The 24,068-nt window shown below is 42.8% G+C and overlaps 1 protein-coding gene across 1 annotated transcript in view; it reads left to right on the forward strand.

The window, feature by feature from the left end:
• The first annotated feature begins 1,142 nt into the window (after positions 1–1,142).
• The window catches only part of RFX8 (regulatory factor X8), a 29,401-nt gene continuing 6,475 nt past the window's right edge, over positions 1,143–24,068 (forward strand). Inside the window, exons 1-12 of the mRNA XM_055702735.1 lie at positions 1,143–1,192; positions 5,095–5,218; positions 7,950–8,011; positions 9,487–9,573; positions 14,253–14,263; positions 15,122–15,216; positions 16,217–16,351; positions 16,430–16,507; positions 17,025–17,138; positions 17,796–17,946; positions 19,355–19,413; positions 23,704–23,860. Coding sequence (XP_055558710.1) covers positions 1,143–1,192; positions 5,095–5,218; positions 7,950–8,011; positions 9,487–9,573; positions 14,253–14,263; positions 15,122–15,216; positions 16,217–16,351; positions 16,430–16,507; positions 17,025–17,138; positions 17,796–17,946; positions 19,355–19,413; positions 23,704–23,860 — 1,123 coding nt within the window. The remainder of the gene's footprint in view (positions 1,193–5,094; positions 5,219–7,949; positions 8,012–9,486; positions 9,574–14,252; positions 14,264–15,121; positions 15,217–16,216; positions 16,352–16,429; positions 16,508–17,024; positions 17,139–17,795; positions 17,947–19,354; positions 19,414–23,703; positions 23,861–24,068) is intronic.

Raw genomic sequence — 24,068 nt, forward strand, 5'->3', positions numbered from 1 at the left:
ACACGGCAAAATCACACAAGTCCTACGGTTGCTGCAGTATCACTGCTGCTGGTTCTTACAACAGCTAGTTTAAAACACCTTGAGAAAACTTCCACGCTACAGTATTTGCAAGAGGGTTTGCTGTGTCAGCTGAACGTCCCACAGAGAAGCTCAGTAGACTGTGGACATACAAAATCAAGCTCAAGAACTGTAACTACCGAGGGAAGCTTCCACAACAGCTTATTAAGTACAATTATTGATGATAGGTTATTAAGGCCAATTATTGATTGTACTGGTTACAATGTGTACTCTAACCTGTGTTTTGGGCAGACATTGTTTTCAAGGCTTTGGTTTGGGAGCCTGTGAGTGAATATAGTGTCTTCCCATGGGGTTCTTAACACAGCACGAGGCTTCACAGATTAAAAGTGACCTGTATTATACATGACGTCTGCGTGCACTGCTCCTCAAAAGTGAGCTATATTGAGGGACTAGAAAAGCAGCAACCTTCCACCACCATTTCCCCTTTCCTGTTCCCCTGGCACCCCACCTGCAGTATTGCTGTCTGCTGACACGGTTGGCTTTGGTCATCTTGTCCCGTCTGTGCCATAGGAGGGCTTTCAGCAGCTAATGACCATGAGGAAGCCACGGGAGTTCCTGAGCAGCTGAGCCCTGATGTAACCCAATGCCATCCACTAGGAAGCTTTTAGATGCTCCAGCCATATATAATTTATTTTCGCCAGTCATATGGCAGTAAAGCTCATTTTGCATAATGGATACTTGCAGTGGAAAAGTGCTTACAGGGTTTCAGTGGAGCAGACAGCCCTGTCATCCGCCTGAGAAATGAAGCAATTATGGGAGTTTACAGCATTCTTGTAGAAAACTCTGGAAATAGTGTTTCAAAGGCGTGCAAAACCCGCCGAGGCAGCACCGAAGCCGCCGCGCCGTGGCTCATTCACGCCTCGTTGCGGTACCCGTGCACCTGCAGGCTTACATTCGGCTCCTTTTCCCGCCCGTGCTCCCCAAGAACGCCCTGCGCGCCCCCGCCGCTCGGCTGCGCGCTCACGCGTGAGCGCGCAGGACCGGCGCCGCCGTGCGCCGCGCCCGTGCGGCGAGGAAGGGCCCCAGCGGCCGGTACCCAACGGGCCGGGCCGGCACCGGCCGCCATGGCGGAGGGAGGCCCCGACTGCCCCCCGTACCTCCCTGTCGTCCGCTGGTGCGTGCTGCCCTGTCCCCGCCGCCGGGACCGGTGGAGCGGGGCGGGCGGGGGGCGGCGCGGCTGGTGTCCCCCTGCGCGGGGGGGCCCCGCAGGTCCTGCCGTTGGGGCTCGCTGGGGGTGGGGGGGGGGCGGGAGCAGGAGCGCCACTTGTAGCACTTGTCGTCGTTCCGTAGGACGACGGTCTGTCTGGCTGTAACGGCCGCAGAGTAAACGGTGCCGTGAAAGCAGGGAAGCTTCCCGGGAGTCCGCCTCCTGCCGCGGGTCTTACTGGTGTGGAGCTGGTTTGGCGTGGGGGGCGCGGGGTTTCACCTCAGCCCCGCCACCCGTCGGGGCCCGGCCCCTGGGCTGCCGAGGCTGCGGGCAGCGGGCCAGCCTGACCCCGGCTGGACCACGGGTGGCTGGCCCGCTCCTACAGGCACCGCGGGCCACGCTGGCGTGCAGGGATGCCGAGTGGCCGGTGTCCTCCGTGGTGGTGTTTCCTCGAGGTGAGGGTAACGGTTCAGCTCCTCAGTGAGATACTTTCTGTGCTGGAGGAAGGTCGTCACCATCATCAGCACTGGTGAGGCCGTGTCCTGAATACTGCCTTCAGGTTTGGGCCCCTCACTGCAAGACAGACAGGGAGGTCCTGGAGCATGTCCAGAGACGGGCAATGGAGCTGGTGAAGGGTCTAGGGAGCAAGCCCTATCAGGAGGGGCTGAGAGAACCGGGGGTGTTTAGCCTGGAGCAAAGGAGGCTCAGGGGGACCTGCCTGAGAGGAGGCTGTGGGCAGGTGGGGGTCGGTCTCTTCTCCCAGGTAACAAGTGACAGGACAAGAGGAAACAGCCTCAGGTTGCTCCAGGGGAGGTTTAGATCGGATATTAGGAAAAATTTCTTCACTGAGAGGGTGGTCAAGTGTTGGAACAGGCTGCCCAGGGAGGTGGTGGAATCACCATCCCTGAAGGTGTTCAAAAAACATGTAGATGTGGTGCTTAGGGACATGGTTTAGTGGTGGACTTGGCAGTCCTGGGTTAACGGTTGGACTCCATGATCTTAAAGGTCTTTTCCAGCCTAAATGATTCTATGATTCCATGACCATTTTCCTGTGCTTTGGGAAGAGCATCATCTGCCATAGGACAGCCAAAGAGAAACTGGGGTTACTTTCCTTCTTTCCCCAGGCACAGATGAGTCCAGCTAGTAAACAGTGTGGAAGCTTTGTGTGAAACAGTAACAACGCATACAAGCGAACTTTCAACTTGACAAGAAGTGTCAATCTTTTTATTCCCCCTCTCAGCAATACCTGAGCAGCGGGAGGTAGATCTGTGCTTTTGCTGTGATAGAAATACCCACTACTCCCATTTTAAAAGGACTGAGAGAAGATGCTCATCCAAGGTCATCCAACAAGTTTGAGACAGTGCATAAAACTGAATCATAAACAACCCCTGAAACAATGAGCATCAGTTTTCTCATCACAACAACCTTCTGAATCACCTTTTCATGTTCTGAAAATGTTTAAATACTCAGCTTCATTTTACAGTTTGTGCATTGACAATAGCAAACCAGATTTTGACCCAGAAATGGTTTAACAGCAGACTTGCAAAGCTGCGTAATGGCCTGGCTGCCAAGGGTTCACATGTAACAAACAGGTGGCAACCCCCCACAATCTGGAGTCCACGTGAGGTCCTGGAGCCAACCAGATAACGAACCCCACAGAAAATGTGGATAGAAAGTAGTAAATGAAGGAGATCTTCATTTACATCTTCAAGGAGATTCCCCCCATGTGCTTTTTCTTTAAACTCCATCTTCCTCCCTTAGCACTCTTTCCTTTTGATTTTGTTGTCTTTATGAACAGTTTTGTTTTGATGCATGCCATAAACAAGTTTTGAGAACTTCAGGGCTAATAGGCAAGAAGATGAGCACTGTGCTCTTTTCTGTGTGGATTTTTTTTCCCTGATAGACAGTATTTTTTTATTATGTGTCAGTGCTAAGAATGTGTTTGATTTGTTATTTGAAAAAGGCTGGCAGTTTAACAGATGCTAAATTAACAAAATTAAATTCTCAAATATTTTGTCACTAAATAGTTAAATGATGAGGAAAAACTACTGGCAGAAACCAACTACTGAAGGATGAATTAATTTCTGCTGCGCTTCCAGTGATTCTTGTGGTGTTATATTAAGGATGAATTCGGACTTCAGTTTAATCTCCTCTGGGGCTTTGAGATGGTTGCTCTGGAGGAAACAAGCATTTCTGCCTGCTGTGATGCTCAGCTGAGTCAGGACTCTTATCTAGAATAAATTTCATTTACCTTTCAACCCCAAGATGGGAAATACCCCATCAGCAGAGCAGCTCCCCTACCGCTGGTGCAGGTTCCTGCTCACGTCTAGCCGTGAAGCCTTGGCTGTCGGGTGGTGGGGTCAGAGGTGGCCGGGATCTGGCAGGGAGCCCAGCACAGCTCAGCACTGGCGCTTGACTCTTGGGCTGGTGGCTAAGACGATGGGCTCGGAGGGGGTAAAAGCGAAGCATTCGGGGGCCTTTTGCTACGGAAAGGGAAAGCTGGGGGAGGCAGTCAGACTTCTTCCCTGGATAAGAGGGAGGAGGCATGAATAAAAGGTGAGGTAGACGTTGTCAGGCTGCACAGCGATCATCTTGCTCAGTCTGTCCTAGCAATCCATTTTGCTGAAGACCTTATCCATTACCTACTGCCAATACAGCTAATATAGAAAGATAAACACTGGGTTGCCTGAAATCAGGCTACTACAAAAAGAGAGGATGCTGATCTAAAATGCAACTTGCTTATCTCACCTGGTGATTATGAAGTGTGCTTTCCCAGCCAACTCGATTATCAGTAAAGACACAGTGAGTAACTGGCACTGTGCTGCACTAGCGTTCAGCTGATAAATTAATTAAATATGCATAAATAATTTGGTATAACAGAAGCAGAGTCAGAGTAAGAAAACACTGTCATACGATCAGTGTGTCATGCTTTGAAAATTAATCTCTCTGCTTCTTTGCTCCAGCTTTGCTCCTGTATTTGTACTGCAGGAGGCTGTTATCTTTTGACATCGAAACCATTCATGTTATCTCATAATTAAAGGTCTTTTTTGGGGGGGTGAAGGTAATACCTTAGGCTAATAAGTAGCTAAATTTATGTCTACCTCACTGTATTCACACAAGTAGTTGCATTTACTTGGCTACAGCCATTCTGATAAGTAGGATGAGTAAGGGATTTAGGCAAAGGATGAGTGTTTAAACAACTGAACCAGTTTCAATCCTGGCAGTTCTGTTACATAGTTACCATAAATTAAAACTGTTCTCTTATTAAACTTGTGCTAAAATCAGTGAAGTTATATGAAAACAGAATTTGGTCCTTCATAGTTTGTGCACCCTCTGTCCCAAAACAGCACATTATACATTTTAGATGGAAATATATATGATATATTATTTTATATATATTATTATCTTTGGTATAGTGGAAACCTTTCTAATTAGAAGATCAAAGTCACATCCTTTGATGCAACAACAGTTATCATATGAGAGATGCTAATACTGTCTGTATTGCTGTTAATGTGATACTGGTATTTGTAAGTTGTAATTTTTTAGTAAAAATGATGTTACCTAGTTTTAGCAGAGTCTCATATGACCTCTCTTACAGTTTGGAAGCAAGAAAAGTAGAACTTTAAAAGTTGAAAACAAACACAGAATGTGTGTGTGTGTATCTGTGTATATAAAAATGGTTCAGTTTATTTCCCTGCCCGCCACCCCCGAATACAGAGTAACATAAAATCAGTAGCTCTCTTTTTGATTCAATGCTCCTGTAAAATCAGAGTAACTATTACATGGTCACAGTAAATCTGATGAGCTATTAAAATCACAAGCTAACAATCCTTCCTTCTAATGCCAACGTTTGTGTTTTTGTTTTAAAGGGTAGCTGATAATTTCTGTGTGAGTGAAGGATGCACTGTTCCCCATCGGCTAGTATATGAATTATATCTGGAAAGCTGCAGTCCAGATTCCAAGTACCAAGTAAATTCAGCCACCTTTGGAAAGGTAGAGTAGAGAGGATGTATAACGTATGAAGCAGAGATACCTAAATAGAAACTATGATGATCAAATATACACATTGAATATTAAAAGAGATTAAATAACAGTGAAGAATGAATATGTAATGTATTATGCTTGTGTGTTTTCTAATCTATTTCTGGTAAGACCTCATGAAGTCACAGTTATACTAGAGAAAAGAGTATTGTCTCTGACGGAGTTTATTTTCAGGGAACTGGTGTATGTTACGCCAGCAAAGATTTCTTTTGCCAATGTATTTTAGCAAGCTTTACCAGGGTAAACAGCACAAACTTAATAGACTTGTCCTGAGGACCTCATTTTTCTGTTTTTGAAAGACCCCTTTGTTGTTACATAATTTTATACTTTCCTTTTTAAGTATACTTGGGGAGATTTTGCTCCAAACGCACCCTAAAAAAGTTGTTACAGAATCATCCAAGCAAAACAAATGCAGATGTAAAACCCAATCTCCTTTGAACAGTTCCACACTTCTGATACATGGAGGTTGATACAACCCACAGAGCAATTACCACTTAGAAATCCCAATTGCAACAAACACTCATAGATATTCAACTTTATTTAATAAATTAAGGAAGATAGAATGCCTAGTGATTATTTGTTGCACAAGACTTTTTGGTCAGGATTTCCTGGTTTTACTGCTATTGTCCTCCTATTACTGCCCATGGTAAGACCTACTATGCATTGTTTTAACACAAAACCAAAATAATTTCAGTAAAAGTTGTACCAGAAATCAATTTCATTTCTGTGGATAACCTCATTTTAGGAATCATTTATCTCAGTTCAGTTGCATCTAATTTTTTTACTAAGTTAAATCACTCTTACTTAAAATTGAGATTTGAGTAAGTGATCCAATGTGATTTATTACCATCGCTTAATGGATCACCACCCATCAACCGAGCCCATGGGTAGGGTTTGCTTGGCTCAATGTAGATGTCTGCCATGAAGCTAGTCACTTTAAAATCTTTTGGTAGCCAATGGACATAAATAAGTAGTTGCATATGATTCCTCTCACGCTAAATCAGTCATCTTAGGCAGCTCAGATAAAACGTGCCTCAGAAGTGCCTGTTTTTCTCCCTTGACTACAGAGTCTGCTGTGACTAGCTTAGACATCCCTACCTTGTAGCCACATAGGTAAGATTAATTCCATCCTGTCTGTACACTTCCAGGTGCTCCAGCATGACCAAGTTACCACCTGTAAGCTAAGCCTTCTTGTGGTTTAAATTAATGCATTTTACTTTTAAGTTGGGACATGCATAGATGAAGCATGGGTCTGGTCACGCAGAAGAGCTTAGCTGATGAGCCATAGCTGCTATAGGTTGGTGCTTGCAACTGTTTGCTCACAGCCTTAACCAACTCAGTGCACTGCTGTGCAAGTTAACCCATCCCAAGTGAGTGAGCTGGGGTGCAGCTCCCCAGCGGCTGGAAATTGTCTGTCCTTCTGCAACAGGAGGTGGGACCACACAGCAAGAGGCTGCAGAGGGCAGGACCTGCAGCAACCCTGCTTTAAACTAAAGGTGCACATGTAATCAGTTACCACAGCCTAGCTAATGGGCGGAGCTGTTAATAATTCATCAAGCTGTAGTAACCTGACTGCATTACATGCATGTAGGCTGTAAGGACTTTTGCAGTCGAGCCCTGTGTGAATCAAACTGTGGTGACTTAAGACACTACTAACCTCATCTGCCCTACCCAAATGCACCACTGTCTCTGTAGAAGAGGCAGCGGGCACAAGTATGTGTCTCAAGCCACAGACGCTCCAGTTTTATAGGCTGCCCTTTTAGGAAAATGATATTATGCTGAAATACCAGCTTGAGAAAGGGAACACTTGGGGTGGGTGCATGCAGAAATGTGCAAAGAACAGGACAGCTCCCACACCATTAAAACTGGAGGTGCATGTTGATGTGAGTTGGGGAAATTTGTCCTTCAGCAGGCCTTTGCACCAGCACAGTGCACTTTGCACAGTGTGCTGCTGCGTGTACACTCTCCTCGCTAAGGCTGAGCACTCGGTCCTCTGTTCCTGCTATATAGGAAATGTTAGCTCCAGCTGTCCTGAGTTAGTCTCTGTCTTCACAGGACAGCTCATGCAGAATAATCATAGTGAAGTGGATTATTTTCCTGACAGTATCTTATTACCCTGTAGGGTCTAAGCTTGACGGATGCTGCGTGACCTCAGTTCACACTTACCACTGCGGTGGTCAAAAGGTTGCTTTGCAGCTTGATGGTTCACGTCCTTTTGAAACAGATAAGCCAGGCCCTATCTTGCAAGTCCTCCTTGCAAGAGCGAGTGGGTAGGCAAAGTCCCTTGTGTGAGTAAGTCCTACTCAAATGAGTAAGGCTTGCAGGTTTGGCAGAGTAGTGGAGAATCACAGCATCTTCGAGTTCCCCTAGCTGATATACCCCCCCCGAGTGTGGGTGGTCTCCTGGTGTGTGCACTGTGTCTCCGTGCAAGGTAAAACAGACTAGCCTAAAAAATTTCCCACCTGAGGGAGGTAATCTCTTAAATTACTCAGCTTTTGATCCACAAAAGCTTGATTGAGTTCAGTTCAACTGTTACCATTTCAGAGGTGTGTTATGAACGGGGTATTAGCCTGCAAATGATGGAAAGAAGAAGTGATTAAGGAGAAAAAAATGCAACAGATATGTTTTTGCATTTTAGAATGAATTTGCCAAGTACCTCTAATTTTCCGTTTGTTTTTTTCAGCTTATTCGGTTAGTTTTCCCAGGCCTGAGGTCAAAAAGGCTGGGCCCAAGAGGGAGTACCAGGTATTGGTTTTGCATCCTTTGTTTAAAATTGTTTAAAAATGTTAGGTTTAACTGTTCCAATAACATTTTTAAATGGCTGAATTTTCAGCTCCAGCACTGTAATATAGCAGCTGAATTGTTGGCTGCAAGTCTGTTAATACCTCACAAGATCCAGAGTGATTCATGATGTCACCAAGTATATTAAAATAGAGTTAATTCATGAAAATCACCACATCAGAGCTGCTTTGACAGGGCATGAATTCCAGGTGAGACTGTTTTTTTAAAAATTAGCTCTCCAGTTTGCATTGGCTATTACAGCATGCCTTGCATGAGGCATCTGCCCGACATCACAACCTTACTCAGAGCTCTTGAGCCACTGGGTCAGGAAAGCCCAGCTCTGGGATGTACAGGGTTGGGAGCCGTGATTAATGTCTGTGTTGTGCTTTTCATCCTTGCACATATCCGTGGAGTGACCCAGCATGTCCTGGTGGTCAACGGAAGTGTTGTAAACAGTTTAAAACCATTTAAAATCAGACCACCTCAGGTCCTACTCCTGTGTGGCCTTTCATTTCCCTTCCCTCTCTTCTAGAGCACAGAGTTCAATGCTTTGTCATTGATTCCTATGTCCAAACTTACAGTCACATGCTGAACATCCAGACTGGAAAAAGGGATATTTTAAGGGCAGAGACTGCCACTACACAAATAATTTTACAAGCGTTTTGAGTAGCTGTCAAGTACTGGCTTTGGGAATGACATGCCCTTACTTGATCTGCGACTTTTCTCCACTAGTCTGGACTTGCTATCAGCTTGATCAAGCAAGATCCTTTATTTTGGGAGTGCCTCACCACAGACACTCCCAAGCTTCTCCTCATAGCTGGCAGGATTTGGGATGGTGTGTGATACCCCCCAGTCTCCATGCTCTCTCTTCCCATCAGCAGAAGGTTACCCACTGCTGGCTGCTGGTGGCCCAAAACCACAGCACTGCTCCCCTGGCTTCCCAGGGACCCAGCCTGGGAAGAGCCAGCTGGTAGGACCTCAGTAGCAGGGAAGGCAACTCCACTGCTCACCGAGGTCAGAATAAACCTTAGAGAAGGTCTGGAGTTTAGCTTGCCATGACCACTCACTGATGGGCCATCCAGTCCCTTCAACTTCTACGAGATACAGGGAACACTGTCAGCTAAGACTCTGGTCCCTGACTTTGCTGACTGCTAATCCATTGCACCCCATTTAGTGGCTTCAGTTTTTTCATTTACAAGAGGGTATTATTCCAGGGCAAAACCTGTTCAAAACAGTTTGTAAAGAGTTTGTACAATTATCTTCTGTTGGGGAAAATTAACTCTCAGCAGAATTTAAAAAACAAATGTAGCTTTATTTACTTGGTCTCTTCTTGTTTAAATGGAATGACCATCTGCTTTCAGAGGAGGAATATGAAATATTTGCTGACTTGTTGAAAATCATATGGTTGTCAGTTCATCATTTTTCTGTTTTTTGTCTAGGTATCATTATATTGGAATAACTATCAAGAAGAACTCTTCCTTTTATGCACGTTATTGCTGTCTTCTGTATGAAAATAATGACCACAGGTTCGTTTTTTAAAATGGTTCAGTTTTTAAAATGTTTTAATCATAAAATGTCACATGACAGTCTATATATTGTCTGTACGTCAAAGTCTGTAATTCATCTGTTGAACATTGACAACAGTATTATATTTTTATTATTATTATACACACTATAAAAGTGCTGTGCCATTAAGTGCTGTGCCCTTATTCAGAAGCTCCATTTTGAAAATATGCTCTGCCTAATCAGACTTCCTTGAGTTGGACATGTTAGCCTTGTAGATCTCAAGAGCAGCAGCTCATGCTAAAAGAACAGCTTAATATATTGAGACTCTAAATGGGAGCTCCAAAAACCCATTGAAATCGCTTCATGACATTGTAGCACCTTCCTTACTAAAACAGTAGGCTGAAGAAACATGTATTAAAGTATAAATGGCTGCACTCTTTTGAAGTCCTACATGCAATCATGTTATCTGGGGGTTTCTTACTACCTGAAACAATGAAGCATATTACTTTCAAAATACTGCCTTCACATTGGTTTAAAATTTCAGATTTTAAAATCACCTCTTGTAAGGGAACAATAAGAAAATTTATAAGAAGGGTATAGATTGATTGCAAAAATTAAAAGTCTAAAAATAACATGAATGCAAGATACTTTGGCAGACTAAAGTGTAGACGTGAGCATGGTCCAGTTGTGGGCAGGTGAGGAAGAGTTCTCACAGTTAAGCTCATGGTTGAGATAAACAAACCACAGGCTTGTGTTTCTCCACAGAAAAAAAGGAAGGGAAATGCTGCCATCCCTAACAGTTTTACACTCCTTTTAAATGCACAGGAGAAGAAAAATAGGTGCAGCCTATGCCTTGGACTTTGGGGACCAGGCTCATTTCCTCACTCTCATACAGACTTACACATTACTTTAATGTGTATGTGGATAAATTCTGTACCGTGGTTTCCATTCTTTAATATGGAGATACAACATTTTTCTCTAGCATGAATATTAGAGGGATACAAGTCAGCCTATTAAGCACCCAGATATTCTGGTGATGATGAAACAGTTCCAGCATTTGTGATATTTTATATTAGTTACTTAATTGAGTGCATGCTCTGCAAGAGCATGGAAAAATTATACCCATAGGTTTGTTGCCTTTCTCCACGGGTGTTAGAGTAATGTTACAGAAGTGCATAGTGTGACATCAGTAAAGAATGGGACACGGCAGAGGATCAGGTTCTGCAGATGATCAAGTGGCAGTTGGTTGTTGTGAGACCAAACAAATTATTCATAGGTAACTTGAGGCTTATTTCCCATGGGACCCTTATTGGAGTGGTATCCCTCACTACCCATCACCCAGTAAAACCAGAACAGGCCTAAAATTTGACATCTGTAATGAGGAAAGGTCTTGGCCTCTGTTCAAGGAACATTGCAAATCTCTGGCTGAGTCTCTGCTGGTCTTTCTTCTTCAGGGAAAGAAAGGTGGTTCCCCACAACGTCACTTGGAAACAGCAATCTTGTTGGGCACAGTTAGAGAGGTGCAAGTTCTGGTTGTGGAGGAGATGAGAGAGAGAACAGAAAAATTTGAATTGTTGCTCTTTTTCCTCCCAGTGTAGAAACATGAGGAAAAATTACAAAATGTAGGAGGAACCAAAGAAGCAATGTTGGCGCAGCCCAGGCCAGGTGGAGAAACAAGGACTTTAGCCACTGGTGGGAGCGTGAAGCACCGTGTATGCCAGCAGAGCTTTTGTCCTTGTCCCTCCTCATGGAAACGAGCCATGTTCTTTGATGGGCTGGGGAACATGCTATAGCCCATGAGTAATTGTAGGGGAGCCACTGCACTGGCTGCAGACCTCCCTCTCCTTCTCCACCAGCTGCCAGAGGTGCCTGCCTGGACACTTACTCCTAAAAAAAACTACTTATGATTTGGTCAAACAAAGGAAAATGAGGTGTATTCCAGGGAAAGGGCTGACATCAACCAGCCATTTAGTGATCTTTATATAGTCCCTTGGGATAACTTTTCAGATCTAAAAAATATATAAAAAGATGAGATCATGTTCAAACAAAGAACATCTTACTAGTTGCAATAGAAAAGTCTCTTAACTACAAAATTACCTTGTCTGATGCTTCCTTCATTTAAGATGGTTATAAGAAGTCACTAAGCTGTTGTGTGAAGCCAGACAGCTGAAATCAGAACAGCTTCCAGTCCAAATGCAGCCACACAGCCCTGTCCCAAGCCAACGTGCAGGCCTGCAACACCTGGGCAAGTGGGTGTCACAATTACTTCTTAGTGTCTGATAAAGGACAGCAGGAAAAGAAAGGAGGGAAAGCAGTAAAAAATCACAAAACACAGCCAGAGAAGCACAAGCAGCACAACTCCAAAACAAATAATTAGGTCACATAGCAAATAAGCAGTACCTTCAACCAAATAAGTCAGTTTATTTTCATCTGTATTGAGCTTTGTACATTCTTTGCAAATAAACAAGAACATGTATAGGAAATACCTGACCTTTACTGTCCTCTCAGTAGGGTTCAGTACGTTTTGAAATCAGAATTAATTTTTCATGATCCAATGAAGTTCATAAATCTTAACAATGGCAAAATCTAGACTTTTTTTTTTTCAATTAGGAAATGGAAATTTAGAAAAAGAGTAGTGAAAACTTGAAGACTTTTCTACCTGCAAGAACAAATTTTGTGGGTTTTTTTGTTCTTGCAGAGGTAATCATGTAATTGCAGCAGGGGTATTTGACCTATAACATCTCAATTTTTGAGAGTGTGTTGGTGTGGAAATTTCCAAATTATAGTGAAGAAGATTTTTAATACGCCATTTCAGTGCAGTCCAAATGCAGGTCCAGACCTTGCTAATGGGATATACTTCTCTGGCTCGTTGCCATTTCCTTCTGGCAGAGACAGGGGATGTCTGTTTGAGTGTGTTGTTGTGTCCTAAATAACTGTTGCTCCCTCCCATGCCTGAATAGAGTCCAACACATCAACGCTTTTTCTGTTGAACCTTCCTGAGGGGAAGGTAGAGCTGGAAGCCCACCTGAGAGACCAAGGCATCCACCCAGCCTGCAGGTCTGTGAAAAAAGGGACGGTTTCAAAACTATGGTCCACTCTTTCTATTTATGGAAAATAATATTTCTGGGCCATATTGAGATAGTTGTCAATGGACATGGTGCTGGTGGTGAGGAACTAGGCCTGTCAAGGATCTAGCAGGCTGGGAGCTGTGCTTGTTGACGTTATAGAAATGGCAGTGAGAAGGCATTTGCCTTCTCATAGGCTGCGTTGGAACGTGTTCACACAAGGAGCGATGAGGATGCTTTTACACAGCACCTGTAAGTTGGTTCGTTTAGAAATCTTGGATTTTTTGAAGACATGTGTACCACAGCTCTGATGATGATGTGATGAAAGAAGTGATAATAAACACAACTGTCATCAATGAGGTCTCTAAATGTATTACAGAGATTTAAAGGAGCATGTTATTTACCGATTTGTGTTACAATAGGGGGCCCTCTAGGAATGGGAGCTTTGAGGACAAGTTCTCCCTAAAATGGTACTTGCTGTGGCTCAGAGTACAGCAGTGTTAAAAAGACGCCAGTGAATTTTGTTTTCGTAAGAGTTACTTTAGGATTCTTATAATAGGGAAGGTTTGGGCTTCTGACTTTCCAGTGAAGCAAACCCATGATTTTTTAATAAAAAAACCCTGATATGAATCTACCAAATTAGCTTTTCTAATCTCATTGTAATCTGACAGTCAACAGCATGCACATTCACCACCCTCCCTCTTTTCATTTTTCCTTTGTCCTTCCCGGCCGCCTCCTCTGTTAGTCTTTTTGTCATCCCCACCATTGTATTTCCCATTTTAGCTCTAGTTCCCACCCCATAGCATCATCCAAACTCTGCAAGCGATACAGTGAAACTCCTTGTGATTCTGCTGTCACCCATTTTCCCCTTCTCCCACCCACCTTCTCTTTTGTGTGTCCTGTCTTTACCCAGGTACTTGTCTGCAGGGGAAGCCAGCAGCTCTGCCTGCCAGCCCAGTACCTCTGTGGGCACCGGGTGAGTCCAAACCCCCTTTGCTAACAGCAGCAGCACACAGACGTTGGTTTTCTGTAGGTATTTGCACTAAATCAGCACTGAGCTCCTGAGTGCCTGCTGGGGCGCGGGACCCACGCAGCACCCCTTCTTGTACCTCACCATCCCCGTGGGGGGGAGCAGGGAGCCAGCCTGCCGCGGGAGCCAGCCCACTGGAGGAGAGCGATGCTGATACGTGTTGCCATAGTAGCAGCAGCAGAAGATACAGCTGGCCGCCTTCGTGGGGAAAGCAGGAGCTGGAAAATATTAATTTTGTTTCACAGGCTTTAGAAATCTGCAGGAAGGACCATTTGAAAGAAAATGAATTTATAATTTATGTTACGAAACATCTCTACTCACACATTCTTCCCTTTGTCCAGCCACTAACTCTAAAATACCTGCGAGAAAGAGTCAATAGCATCACCAAATGTACCCAACATGAATGTTGTGCCCTGTCGTGGGCAGCCAGTTTGGTTATTTCGCTGGAGCATCGCCTTCATGGCAGAGTGGTGGCAGAGGGAAAGGTAATTTTTCAGGTGACAAGGTTCAGTCCTGTGGGCAGCAGAGAAACCAGAGGAGGCATTTTCAGCGGCTTGAGTTTCCAGGCAGACAAGCTGTTACATTTTGCCCTCTGTCCCTTCAGGATGTATGGTGGTACCCTGGTTTATAATACATCACAGCAGTGAAACCCTGCAGCCAGGATCTGATTAGATAGTCTGAGTGTTTGCACTCACCAGTAGAAGCACATTTTCTACAAATCCCCTGCCTGCCACCTTTCAAAACAGCCGAGTCCAAAAGGACCCTGGAGTTTGAAATGCCTTCACAGACAGTGAGCAGGTGTCAGCAGCAGATGGGGGCTTGACTGGAGGAATCCAGCTCTCACAGCATGTCCCTTTTACCAGCCACATTGCCTCTCCCTCCTGTAGGATTAGCCTCAGATACACAGGCAGGGAGAGAGGCAGGGGATGGTAAAGCAAGGAAGCAGCCTGTTGTGCCTGCACCCCTGGCTTCTCAGCCAAAAGCCAGTGGTCAAGCCTTTGCAGGTCCAGGGGAATTCTGACCACGGGGAACAGCACTGCAGGCTTGCAAAGTAAATGGGGGAAAGTCAGAAACAAAATGCCATCTAAACTGACAGAGGGTGCAAAAATGTAATTACTGTGAAATCAAAGCACAAGGATGATTATGCTTTCCTTATTTGCATGTTTATAATTATTAATATAATTCTAAACAAACTGCAACCACAAATACAAACCCACAATTTTTGTGCAAGAAGTTGGAAGGCATTGCACTGCTAAATGGCTGATACCTTGCCATCTTTATAATGAATGGTTCAGTTTTATCTTAAAATTAAGAAATTGGTCTTCAGACTTTTTAGAATATCACAGGGCTGCTGAATGACAGGAAAGAGAGCAGCATTTGTTTCCCAAACACAGTGCTCCAACCTAGTGCACTCTATGCAGTTTGAGCTAATTTTCTTACTAAATACAGAATAAATTGGTGAGCTTTTAAAAGGTTTTTTTCTCTGTCATATATTTTACCACAATGGAAATGCCTGCAGTTATGGAGATGCAGCTGGTCGCAAGAGCAACAGCAAAAAAACCCGAACGGTGAGTTTCAGATACTTTAGGCTTATAGCAAAATGTCTATCTGTGTGTTTAATTATAACTGCTAATATATGTTCTGATGAAACTCATTTAACCCAGCATATTCTTCAAAATAATCTTTGTCTGCATAATCTCACTAAATGCTTACTTCCCCCTCTCCTATTTCACCTGGTAGCTAAATATTTTTGTTGTCTTAACGTCAGCTCAAATATATTTATCTGTGCTGAGAGGGGAAATTGTGGCTGACAGCTCGTGTTTTGGATATTAGGGGAGCTAGTGGGGCACAGCCTTCCTTGTCTGAGGCCCACTGCAACAGACCCTCACATCTTTCCAATGTGCTCAGGGTTTATTGGCACGTTAGGTGTTTAAATACTAGGAAATGATTAAGAAAAAAAGAGCACAACCCCTGCTCATGGAAAAGGGAGATGTGAGGCTGACCTGTGGCAGCTCTCACACAAGCGTGCTGTCACAGAATGGCTTGACACTAGGGCTGCTGGAAGTCAGCCAGCAGAGCAAGAGCAACAAAGTTATGTGGACCAAAGTAAGGAAAAAAGGGGAGACTGGATGTCTGTCTTATTTTTACAGAGCACTCAGGCGCAGTCATGAGTGCTCTGAAGTGGATATAATGACAGCTGATGAGAAATGTGCTGTCAGCCTGACAGCAGAGCCAGCTATCTGCAGCCTTATTTAGGTTACAACTGTGACATGAGTGCTATAGAAAATATATGTGGAAGATATGTATAGCATTAAATATTCACTGGTTTTGAAAAGAAATTCATGTACTGTTTGGGATTTAAATATTTAGTCAGCCATGCTTGTTTCTTTCATCCACCCCTACTTTCTAAAAAAAAAAAAAAAGACAAGCAATCCTCTGAAGAAATACATCTTATTAAAAAATCATGTTATACAATTTCAAGGAAGTACTTAATACCTTTAACAGAACTGACAAGATAATTGTGATCTTTTTGTTGTTGTTGTTCAAAATAAATTATGATGCACTGAGAGCAAGAATTTGCACTGTTCTCCATCTGTCATTTATCTGAAGAGTAAACGGAAGAGATTTCAGTACCTGTGGGCTGAATTCAGCAGATCCTGTCTTAGGGAGCAAGACCTAGGGAAGACATACCCCTACGAAATGGTACGTTCAAGTATTCAGTCATGAAGCAAGTTAGCTCTTTGCCTGTGAGATCTTTTTGTACCTTCTCTTTGGTCACAGGTTGTACTGCTTGCCCATGAGTACTGCAGCCATTGCCAACATCTTTTACACATGGTGAGGAACAGCAAGTTCAACAAGGTATGCCTTTGCTTTAATAACATTCTGATGACAGCAAACGATAGTAAGGATAAAATTATTTCTGTTTAGCTTATTTACGTGATGGTTTGATCTAAGGTAGATGATCTTTTATAGAGAAAAGGCACATTCAGCCAAATCGTTTGGGAATTCTTCATTAACACATCATGCTCCAAGAATCTGAGTCTGTAGGCTTATCCTGAGTGCTCCTGGCACATCAACAGGTCTGAGCCCAGCACAAAACATGAGGCCATGGACATATATCTTTCACTGTATCCACATATCCATGGCACAATGCTTTGTTTCTTTCCTCTTTGTTATGCTGCCTTGCAAAGTTCAGCTTGCTGCCCCAGGATGCTTCCACTTGCGCTGGAGCCCAGTCAGGATGGGGCCAGGCAAAGAGTCCAGGTCCACAGTCATTCTTTCACTTCTGTGCTTATGTGTGTCATTTAACTGAATCATGCTTCACATTTCACAAGTGTCAAACCAGTGAAAATACATAAAGGACTTTGTGCGACAGGTGGAAGGCTGTATCATGTCATTCTGGAAGTCTCTGCGGCCTGAAATAATACCACTGATGTCCTTGCCAGATGTATGCCAGATGTTGAAAAGCTATGATAGGCAGCTATTCAAGGTACTGTAGACATGTTTGTTTGTTGCAATTATGTTATTATGTGTTTGTGTCTTTTCAGTAATGCTACCTGAGGAGAAAGGCCAGCTGTTTCTTTTGTGCTGTACAATGGGATTTTTGTTCATACCTCAAGTCTGTTCCTTGGTTTCTTCTGGAACAGCACAGTACAGATTTTGAAAGGAACCTTTCTTTTCTTCTTCCATCTTGCTGCTATATATACCTTTGAAAGTCTCTTAATATCAATGGAGTATACTGTCATAAATGTGGTCTGTGTTCTGGCATGAGGTTATGTGACTGAAATGTTGACTAATACCTCTTCTTCCAAATCACAGGAGTTATTTTTTCCTTTGAGATTACTACTGCATTTCTCAGTGACGTTCTACATAGAAATATGATGTTTTCTGATCAAAATAATTTGCTTCATATTTGCAGCAGGTGATTAATTAGTGTCTACTAATAAATTAATGAAACCATGTTTATTGTTAGGATCTTTTCCCTTTTGCTAATAAATGTAACTTAGCTATTGCTTCATTGGAAGGCAAAAAACCCCAGGCTTCTTTACATTTACATTTAAACTATCAATGTACGAGTTCTGTTTCATGCTGCTGTAAATATGTGTAGTACACCTGTCACGTGCAGCTCTACGAACTTGTATTCTAGGAAATGGAGAAGATCCTACTTGATGATTTCCTGGAGGAGGTGCCTATACAACACATGAGGTCAATCAGATTGTTCAGTAAAAATGTTAAACTTTGGCTGCTTAATGCTTTGGTAGATTTTCCATTACCACTCCAAACATCTAAATCTGAAGGTATGTTTGAGAAATAGATTTTCATAAAATAATGTTATCTTAAACTGCAGAGGAGATTGTGTTACAAGACTCACAGGGAAAGTATTGTAGAAACATTTTAAGCTGACGTAGCTTCAATCCTAGTGAGGACTAGAATTAGTTGGTATACAGTTAAAAATAAAGTCTCAGATAATGTGTGAGAACAAATTTAAGCCAAAATTATCCCAATTCATGGTAAATTAGAGTGTATTTGAATCTTTTTAAAGATCTGACTCTTGCCATAATCACTTTGGTTGTGTAGATGATTGAATAATATGCAGTCTGCCCTCTGAAATTTAGGTATTGTTCTGTCTTTTCACCTTGCAAGGGGGTTTGTGCAGATAAATTAATTAACAGCTATAGTGCAGTTCAATCTAAAGGGAAAAAAAAGCCATAGTCCCATAGGGAAACTATGACTGTCATTAGAGGAGGAATTGAAAAATCTTTACTCTACAAAGGTGTGTGTATATGTGTGTGTTTGTAAATATGTATATACATACATATAAATAGCTGAAGATTCTGACTAAAACAATGTTGTGCAGTTTCTCATTGAGTGAAGACCAGCTTCTCAGTGGCAAAGCAGGGCTCCTGTGTAGACAAAAGATTGTATTAGTATTCATATGCTCAAGGAAGACTTGCAGACAGTCTTAATTCCAGCATTTCTTACATGTGAATGCTTGACAGAGCAAACTTAGTAATGCGTTTTGAACATGTGTGTGCATGGAAGTACACGTAATTAATCAGCTGCGACCCTTTGTATATACATCCTGATCTTTCTGGTTTGTACAAACTTTAAAGAAGCAGAAATTTTCACTTGAAAACCATTCCCTGTCTACAGAAGTTTGTAAGTAGCTTTATAGTTGGTTTTCCTGTAACTAAGAGTCAGTTACTTTATATTTTATTCTTAAAAAGGATATTCTTTAACTGTGCTTGTCATAATTACAACACATGAACAGGAGAAAAAGAAACCAACTCCTATTAGCAGTACTGCAGAATTATAGATGCATAAAGGTTGAGATGTAAGCGCTCAAAAAAACCCCCAGGAGGTTCAGAAGTAACGTTGCACTCATTCACCTTAAACCATACACATAAAACAGTATTAGTCTTGATTAAGAAGTGCTTAATGTAAAAAAAGATTGGCAGTATTTTTCCTGTCTGTCATGGGTTAACAGATTTGCAGTGAAGGAAGAAGAGTGGTGGCCTGGGCAGCTTCTGACTGCGAGGGTCCCAGCCCAGCCCCTAATGCCAGCTCAGCACCCCCGCTGTGCCTGCTCTTAGCCTCCATAGCCCTCCTAGGGATCGACTTTATAACTTAAAAGATCTGGCTTAATTAATGTATTTTAGACTGTAAAATGTTAATGATATGAAACATCTGCCTCTTCTTTGACAGAAGTTACAGTGTTTATAAAAAGACTGAGGAGAAAGACAGACCTTTCTAACTTGGCCAAGGTATGTTCCAGAATCCGTGAAACAGAAAAGCTGGGCATCTCATTTGCTCAGGCAGTTTGGACTGTGTATGAGATGCTCCATTGTAGGACAAGAGCAGCAACACAGGTGTTCCTAGCTGCATACAGACCACGGTCCAAATCATGCCCACCCTCCTACCTATCTCCTCCCACACCCTAAGTATGCTGAAGGGGCCTCTTCCTCCCTCAGGATCCTGTGAGAGCCCCTGAGATATAGTCAGTGGTCCCCCATGGAGAGGAGAACACAGTAGCTGGAAGGGTCAGATGACAGTTTCCAGTATCTCCACCCAGCCACACCAAAGCCAGTCAGCACATGGCTGGAGTTATTCTAAAACTGGTTTTATGCACTGTCCCAGCCACTCTCTGACGAGTGCAGCAGCAGCCTGCACGAAGGGAAATCACAAATGTACTGGCTGCTGTGTACACTGAAGTGAGAGAACCTTTTGAATGGATCGCAGAGATCAGCCAGCAAAATCTTCTCCATCCTCTAGCCAAGCAGCGCTGGAAGGAGCGCCGCAGAGTGGCACCCTCTGAACTTTCCTCCTCAGGGTCATCACTCAGATTGGCTTTTTTCCTTGGGAAGAAAGAGACAAAAATCTCTCTAACAATTAATATCTCTGCCTGCTTTTTGCTCTACAGTATCATTCTTCTCAGCTATGGATGTACATCCAGGAGCTGAATTTTTAACCCTTTGAACACTGCAAAGTAAATTGTTTCATTCAGTGCTGCATTATTATGAGGGGCTGTACCTTCCCTGCAGCATTCTTTCCATTGGTGTGATCCATTTCCATTTGGATACTTCCAAAACCTTGGGCTTTGAGCTGGTCTGGGCCACAACAGAAGAGATAGATCATGAACACAGAAGAAAGCAAAAGAGAACAGATGGTATATTCTCTCCTCTCCTTCAAACAGCAAGTACAAGATTGTCCCAACATGCTGCCTGGCTTAAGTCACTGCACTCTGTCCCCACACCAAAGGGCAGGAAGGAATGGAAATGTGGCTTCTTGGACTGCACACAGGAGGGTCACATTCTTCCTTAATAAACATAGCTTTTCTTTATAGGAAAACTTTATTACCAGCAGCATGCAAAACATACACTTCAGTTTAAAGAAGTTTTTAAAAATAAAAATAATAGGTGCAAACATTGCACCAAACATGTATAGGTATGCTAACACAGGCAAACAGTTCAGTGAAGTGCTGAGCACTCACAGTTCTCATTTACTGCAGCAGCCCATGGAGATACTAAATAGTTGAAAAGCTCAGCTTCATGTGCTTCCAAACAGTGCTGGTTATGCATTGAAGAACGTGATCCAGCAAGACTGCAAGTGCCAATTCCATTTGCACGCTCAGACTTTACGTCACCCTTCTTGTGCTCAAGCCGTTATCTCAAGGGACTGGTTGTGGCTTTGTGATTCTTCCCTGCTTATTCCTAATGGGTGGAAAAGCTGCAGAGAGTCAACATTGAATTTACACCCACAAGATCTACAGCAAGAGAATTGCAGCCTAGTTGGAGGGCATTCTCTGGCAGCAGCCTCTGGCTGCACTACATCCCCGTTACTTGTTGTTTAACCAGCATGAAGGGAACCCAGCAGACCTGAGAATCGGGGTCAAATCTATACTTACAGCTGAGCACATCCTGGTTCTTGTTCATGTTAACAAGCTCTTGGCACTGTTCTCACAAGTAAATGATGTTTGTACCTTCTGTAGAGCCTCTTTAAAATACAAGGGAAGGGCAAAGGCGTTCCAGTGTACCTGAGGATTAACCCCACTGGCCATTTAAAAACAGTAGTTTCAATAAGTGAAATTATGTAAGTCTTCTAAACGAGCATCCCGATAGCCTTTCAGCAGTCGCACAGTCTCTGTTACGGCTTCCATTAGAGATCCTGCCAAAGCCGTGGATATTGGGCTCCAGTGAAACAGGGCAAGAAACAAATACCAGCCAAACGTTCTCCTGTAAATGCATCCCCCAGTCCAGCACACACCAGAAGGTGGTTAGCTGAGTACCACAGGTGTTTAAAAGTTTCAGCTTGTGAGAAACACACAGATGCTTCATGGGGAGGTGGACATCCCTCAGAAAGAACTGCTGAGGGTTTTAGTCAGTCAGACCTGATCCTAGACTTGTGTGGATTTGTATCCCATTTCACCTGGTGGCCCTCATCAGACGCTCATGCAAAGTGGGTATGAGCAGAACAAGTGATACCTCACTCCTCCATTGTACTCTCCTGGCTTCCAGCAATCTGAGATGAAGGTTATATCTACATCTTGGTGTTTAATAGTTTGATTTTGACATCCACAACATCTTGGGGTAGTGAGTTCCATGGTTGGATTATTTGTTACATGAAAAAATACTACTATAATCTTTAAGTAATATTTAAAAACCCTTCTTGATGTAATTCTCCCTGCAAGTCTCCATTACATCCTTCCTCAGTTACTTCTATCCAAAGCTGAATTTTATCTTATCTTCTCATATTTTGGAGTAATTTGATATTTCTAATCACCTTCTCAGTTTTCTGTGTCTAAAATGCACCTGGAATTTCAAATAGAGACTGATGGTCAAAGCAGGTGAGAGTGCTCCTAATGAGAAGTACTATGGAGGAGCTGTGCAGCTGCAGCCTCTGAAGGGTGTAATAACACCATCCCTTGTAGAGTACTTTGCAATAATTTAGCCACCTGGTGAGAAAATAGGAACAATTTTGGCAGGGTCATATTCAAAAGGAAAAAAAAGTTTCTTTCCTATCATGTGTAGATAAAGCAGGCTGACAGCTGCTACTACCTGGACATGCAGAAGTAATTAGAGCATAAAAAGGTGCAAATTCTCTGTGAGAAAGGAATGCGAATATGATGCTTGTTGTTTCCTGGGGCTGATTCCTGCCTCTGGTAAGCTGTATTTAAGTGTTGTCAGAGCTGACTCTCAGTCATTTAGAGAATTATATTTAGTATATTGAAGTGCAATGGCTAAGGGGAGCACTCTCGAATATTGGGGCATAGAGTCATGTGCTAGCAGTGTACTGAAGATACATCATTCCCAGCCCCTAGTCATTCCCAGCCTTTGGGTCATGTGTTGCAAGCAGCAGCTCTTCTTCTGACACTGGAAATTCCAAGTAGCATAAGAAAAAAGCAACATAAGAAAAAACATAAGAAAAAGAAAACATAAAGAAAAAAAAAGCAACATAAGAAAAAACATAAAGAAAACATTGTCTTCAACTTGGCTGAAGGGGATTACTGAGTGAGAATTAGAGTGCTTTTGGTATTTCAGTAAAGCTAGAAGAATGACGAAAAAGAAAAATGGCTAGATTGGAAATTATGTTTGCAAACAAATGGTCAGCTGCATTCACTGCTGCTCGTGGGGTCATGGTAAGCACCTGGTGAATGGGATTTGTTTGAATATCTATGCATCCTGAAGTTTTTCTGAATTTTACAAAACATATTTTTCCTTTGGAAGGCCCAGCTGGATGTGGACTATTCATATAAAAGCCCAAAATTCAACAAAGGCTTTAGGATCTCACTGATTTCAGTACAGAAGTGTGAGACTACATGCATGGCTTAGTGATTTTTTAAAAGAATCATGTTTATTTTCTAATTTCCTTCACTGTTCTCATAATTTCATCAAGAACCTGAAGAAATACTGTGTGATGTTAGCAATTAATTAAAAACAAATAAATAAATGAAGAGATGAGGATTAAATGTTAGGCTGAAAATTGTTTGCACTATCTGTGTGAGTAGTACTTTTTGGGACAAATATGAAGCCAGATTCATTCACAAATGACTCATAAGCAGATAAATGGGGATAAAATCCTGAGTAATATTATTTCAACTAATACGTTATTTTTACTTTCTCAAAGGTTTGGGCAACTTGAGAAAATTTGCCTTTGAATTTAATTGAAACATGTACTAAGGACAGGTAACATGGAGGGAAGGTCAGCCCTGATACCCCATTCCATGTTTTAGACCAAACACCGGTATTTGGCGTAACTGTAATAACTCTAACCAAAACCAAATGCCCAGGCAATTGCCCAGATACTTCAGGCATGTTAGCCTTGTCTGCTCCATCAGAGGCAACAACACAGTCATTGAAAAGAGTATCTCCCAGAACAAAGAAAAACCCCTTAAAGAGAACTTAAGATTAATTTCCTTTGATTCTGCACCACCCACCCCCACCCCCCCAGTTTGGAGACTGGTTATATAAAGTCTAGTATTGAATAAGGGAAGCTTTTTGCCTGACTTAAGGGCTTGAGAAAATTAAAGGCATTAACCATTTCCTTATTCTCTATAGACAATGAGAACAGTCTTGGAGAACAACAGCAAAGTCACTGTTCTGCGATCAGGCTTGCATGTTGTCATCGATCAGGGATTTCTGGATGTGCCTGGAATCCTCTTTCAAAACAAGCTTAGGAATCTGGAGGAGCTGCAGAACAACATAGAACTGAAATGTAATGGTTTTTTTGCTATATTTTGTCTTATCCACTTAAGCCCTTGCTTGCCATTGTTAAAGCTCCAGCATTTCCGCTTGTTTATTCATGGCATCGGCCCTAATGGGAATTACAGTCTTGCTGTAACCCGAAGTGCTGGAAAAGAGCCAAAAAATTGAGAATGGAGCATGTAACACTATCATTCTAACTTTAAAGGTTAAGAATGAAA

Source organism: Falco cherrug, chromosome 2 (genome assembly GCF_023634085.1).
Source record: "Falco cherrug isolate bFalChe1 chromosome 2, bFalChe1.pri, whole genome shotgun sequence".
NCBI lineage: Eukaryota > Metazoa > Chordata > Aves > Falconiformes > Falconidae > Falco > Falco cherrug.